At 48.8% G+C, this 4627-nt stretch overlaps 1 protein-coding gene across 1 annotated transcript; it reads right to left on the minus strand.

The window, feature by feature from the left end:
* Positions 1-1899: 1899 nt before the first annotated feature.
* On the minus strand, positions 1900-4181 carry LOC115384627 (delphilin-like). The gene is made up of 7 exons (XM_030086863.1): positions 3979-4181; positions 3738-3893; positions 3574-3660; positions 3360-3489; positions 3161-3279; positions 2907-3071; positions 1900-2029 (listed from the first exon to the last, which is right to left on the minus strand). The coding sequence occupies exons 1-7, from the start codon at positions 4120-4122 to the stop codon at positions 1958-1960; spliced, it is 873 nt and encodes a 290-aa protein (XP_029942723.1). The 5' UTR covers positions 4123-4181; the 3' UTR covers positions 1900-1957.
* Between the last annotated feature and the right edge of the window lie 446 nt (positions 4182-4627).

The following is a 4627-nucleotide window of genomic DNA, read 5'->3' on the forward strand; positions in this document are numbered from 1 at the left end:
TTTAAACTGGCTGCTGGTTCAATCAAAGTGGGTTTAGTTTTTAGGAAAAAAGGTGCAGCGCGTTGATTGTAAAACTACTGCTGTCCGCCAGGTGGCAGCACCGAGTCACTGTTTACTGACACTGTTCAAGTTCATTCACAATTACTGAGATTACTGTAAGTTTGGAAAAACGCCAAATGCTTCTTTTTTTCACATTTCTGAGCATCGGGAACATCAGACAGGAGCCGGGCAGGTTACTTCAAGCAAGGTATTTTTATACTTCAAAAAAAAAACAAAAACATGTCCTTCGTTTGAAAGCAAACAATGAGGGCTGAACGATCACAAATCATGAAAACATTAAAAAAAATCAATAAATAAATTATAAAAGGGAAGGAACTGACAGTATTTTACGTGGAACTTAAATATCCAGGGAGGGAAATGCTACCAGCTGCACATCTGAACACAGGAACTGCACCAACATGCATCGACTGGGACGACAAACACCGTTACTACACCTGGAGCAGCAAAGGTTGCATTTTTTTTTTCTTCAAACTTTGTAAGCTTGACTAAAGCTGTGCAGGAAGAAGAAATAATTAAAAAAAAAAAAAAAAAAAGGATGGGGGGGGTTGTCTCCTGTTGAACATAAAGTGAAGGACATGCACAGTACAGCTGGAAATGAGCAGTGCATAGCAAAAACCAGGGAATTTACAGTCTCAACGACAGTCCGTGGACATAAATACATCACGGCTACGCCGTCCTGCAGATGAGTCATGGCGTCGCCATGGCGACCAGAGAAGCAGGAAATGACCATTTACAGCGTCTTCCTCTGGCCGTGACGCCAGCGCCGCCCACAGCCGCGCTCACATGCCGGTCCTCCTCGGCTCGCTTTCCTCCCCATCACGCCTGGCTTTTTCGCTCTCGGCGCGGCCGCTTCACACGAGAGGAGAGGAATCGGCGGGGAAAGATTCACTGTTCCGCCCACCGGATCCAGCAGACTGACCTGATCGGTGTTCGCATGCAGCAGGACAGACGGAGGAAGGTGGAGGAGCTCCGGCAGAAAGTGTGAATTAAAACGATGGAAAAAAAAAACCTGTTGGATCAGCTGTCTTACAGATTTGTTGCTTGATGTGGTTTCAGTGAAGGAGCCCAAAAGGCGGTTTTGAGTCTGAATTAAAGTGATCGTTTTGGTTTTTGTGAAGATTTTTAGACTTTTATGACCTGAATGGAAATAACTACCTCAACAGGTGGAGGAAACACTAAAAGTCAAAGTTAATTTATCATCATTTACAATGATTTGTTGTCTCAGATATTAATTCAAAGAGGGCAAAAGGTTTCAATAAATTGATGTCAGATTGATCGTGTCAGATCACTGATGCGGATGTCAAATTACACCCATCAAACACTACATCTCTCCAGTCTGGATGGAGGAAATCAGGCTTTCAGTGGTGAAGAGTTGACGTGACGTGAGGCTCCAGAAAGGGTCGGGATGCAGAAAGTTGTTTATAAAACTATGAAGAAAAAACAAAAAAAACCTTGATGGGAGGAAGTGGGCGTGCTGTCAGGCTAGCGAGTAACTCCTCAGACTACATCTACACTTAATCTTTACAAGTTTCATATATGATCTGATAGAAAATATAAACTTTTATAGTTGTATCATAAACATAAGTGATCTGTAAATATCCAGACCGGTCGTCACATTGCTTAAATCTCTCTGATGGAGCGTCGACGTGAAGCGGAGCAGTGCATTAAAAAACGTGTGTGTGTGTGTGTGTGTGTGTATGTGTGTGTGTGTGTGTGTGTGAGTGTGTGTGAGGACTGTGGACTGCTGAACGCTGCTGCTCTACTCAGCACCTGGATTAACGGTAAACTGGCTCTCGGTCAAACGGACGGATGCGGGGCGTTTCCACGGCGACGTGCTCTCGGGTCCCGATCTTGGCACTTTGGTCGCGGAGAGTCGGCCGGTCGGCCGCTCCTGCTCCTACCAGGCCAGGGGGGAGGACAGTCTGGGGCTGCGGGGGTTTTCCGGGCTCTGCGTCTCATTCAGGGCTCTCTGGAAAGTCAGATACATTCAGATTCCGTTGCTATTCGTCCTTTATTCTCTTTTCTCCACAATATTTCAAGTGATAGAGAAACTTATGTAGCTGGTGTTAAAATAAAGTCCGTTTGGCCCCAGATTCACCCAATGTTCACTGCAGATTTTCCAACTAAAGAAAGTAAACAGACAGTGCGGCCATGCTTTTGACATATTATGCAAGACAGCTTTCACAACAACTCCGTGCGGTGGAGTAACGGCGCTCGTGGGATTCTCATGGTGGTTATTTTTACCGGCTGAGAACTCACGATGGGTTACAAAAGGCCTGAACGAGCCTCTTTACTTTTTTTTTTTTTTTTTTTTTTTTTACCAAGTTATGTATGTGTGTGTGTTCTTTTCTATTCTGTAACAAAATGACAAAACTGAGAAATGCTGGAAACGAAGAATGAAATCGCTAAAATTGGGCATAAAACAGTCGAATATGAAATGTTTACCGCGTTCGCCTCATTTTAAAGGTTCAATGAGTTTTGGGGGTTCCAGGTAAATTTGATTTGATGGAAAATCAATAAAAATGTCTGTTTTAGTCATAAAGGATTTGGGACAAAGATATTCAGTTAATCAGTTGTTTCCAGGTGCTTTACTGATTCAGTCCACTGGAGGCCAAACTGGACTGTTTGTGATTAAAGTTTCAGGCTGTTTGCACTCATCAGTATCTTCAGAAACTGCTCACGTAATTGTTTCAAAGCGAACTGACCCACTTCGGCGGAGTTTAACACCTCCACAGGCGAACCGCACTGAATCACAGCAGACGAGAACGTGCCAGAAAGGCCAGCTGATATCTTTGGAGGGTTTGTTTGTCTCTGTGAGCGCAGAATGAAACGGATCACCGGCTCACCTCGAACTTGGATATGAAGTCGGCGAAGATGCCGAAGAAGGACTCGGTGCTGGTGGACTTGCTGTCCTCGCCAAAGAAGGAGGCCGTCTTGGAGAACTCGTCCATGGCGCGGCTCTGCAGCGACTCCAGAGACTGGACGGCCGGGTGGCTGTTCTCCAGGAAGCTCTGCGGGCGACACAGCAGGAGGGGGGCAGCGTCACGGTGGGGGTCGGGGGTCAGAACGAGGGCAGGCGGGCGAGAGGCTGCGTTCGTACGCTCATGACGGAGGCGAAGTGGTCCTCAGGGGTGGGCGTGATCTTCTGGCAGGCCGTCCTGATGTCCTGGATGGTGGCGTGGAGGTCGCTCAGCTCCGTGGTCACGACCCTCTGGTGCACTACCACGAAAAAAAAGAGAGTTTCAGCTTCCGGTGACTTCCTGCTTATCTACATCACTTATTCTGGATCTTCTTCTTACCTTTCGCCGCCAGAGGCACCGTGGTCAGGTCCCTGGAGAAGTTGAGCAGCTCGGGGAAGTGTTGGCACAGAGATTTGGCCAGGATGTGGAGGAAGGTGGATTTCCCGTCCACGGTTTTGGTGGTGCTTAGCTTCAAAGACAAAAAAACGGGGACAGATGAAGGACTGCTGGTCAGGAGTCATGGCATGCCGGCGGCGGCGTCTGGCACCGTTACCTCTGTGAGGAAGTTGATCTTGAAGCTGGTGGTCCTGCTGCTCTTGGGCTGCCCGTTGTTCAGGTAGTTTCCCATCGCAAGGACAAACTGTGAAGACCAGGCGAGGTTACTGCTGTGAGCCAGTATCCGAGCAGCCGTCACGTGGCGTGCGACGAGGCGCTTACCTCCAGGATCTTGGCCAGCTTCTTGCTGCTCCTCAGCTCCACCGAAGCCTTGTAGATGTAGTCGTACGCCACCTTCATCTCCTCCGTGCGCTCCTGCAGCGTGGTCTTGAAGTGGAGGCTCCGCAGGCGCATCTTATACTCCGGCACCATCAACATCTAGAACGGACCACAGCGTTACCTTCCAGAGTTCCTCCCCCTCGGAGGGGGGGCGGAGTACGTCCCGGTTTCTCCCTGCCGGCACCTGGAAGATGAACTGGTCCGGCTCGCTCAGCTTGGCCGGGTCCTCGTCGAACTGCTCGTACTGCTTGACCTCGTCCTCGTCGGGGGCGTAGAGCAGCAGCTGCTTGATGTGGGCCGGCTCCAGCCGGTCCGTGGTCATGTTCATGAGGACCTGGCGCAGCTCGGCGGGGGACAGCTTCAGATGGGCGATGAGGATGGCTGCCGGGGGGGACAGATGTTCTTAAGTTAGTTTTGTTTGCAGATGATACAACTATTTTTTGCACTGGAATGATCTCCAGGCATTAGAGCAGAAAATGAATACAGAATTGAACAAAATTAAGTTGTGGTTAGATAGAAAGAAATTGTTATTAAACTTGGGGAAAACCAAGTTAATGGTGTTTGGAAACATGGGGACAAATGATGTTGAAATTAAGTTGGATGATAAAATTATTGCTTCCTCCAGAACTGCCACCTTATCGTGGTGGGGGAGTTTGAGAGCCCGCATGATCCCAGGAGCTATGTTGCTGGGGGGCTTTATCCCCCCTAGTAGGGTCTCCCATGGCAAACAGGTCCTGGGTGACGGGCCAGACTGAGAGCAGTTCGAAAGCCCTTATGAGAAGGAAGACAACAAAGGTCATGACGTCGCCCGGTATGGCGCAGCCGGGCCCCCA

Source organism: Salarias fasciatus, unplaced genomic scaffold (assembly GCF_902148845.1).
Source record: "Salarias fasciatus unplaced genomic scaffold, fSalaFa1.1, whole genome shotgun sequence".
NCBI lineage: Eukaryota > Metazoa > Chordata > Actinopteri > Blenniiformes > Blenniidae > Salarias > Salarias fasciatus.

Bases quoted from the DNA above. Each gene is read 5' to 3' on its own strand.
- LOC115384627 (XM_030086863.1), bottom strand. From the start codon at position 4,122: ATGAACATGACCACGGACCGGCTGGAGCCGGCCCACATCAAGCAGCTG. The intron at 3,661-3,737 runs GTAAGCGCCTCG...TGGTCTTCACAG, and splicing joins AGCTGGCCAAGATCCTGGAG to TTTGTCCTTGCGATGGGAAA. The intron at 3,280-3,359 runs GTAAGAAGAAGA...TTTTCGTGGTAG, and splicing joins GGTGCCTCTGGCGGCGAAAG to TGCACCAGAGGGTCGTGACC.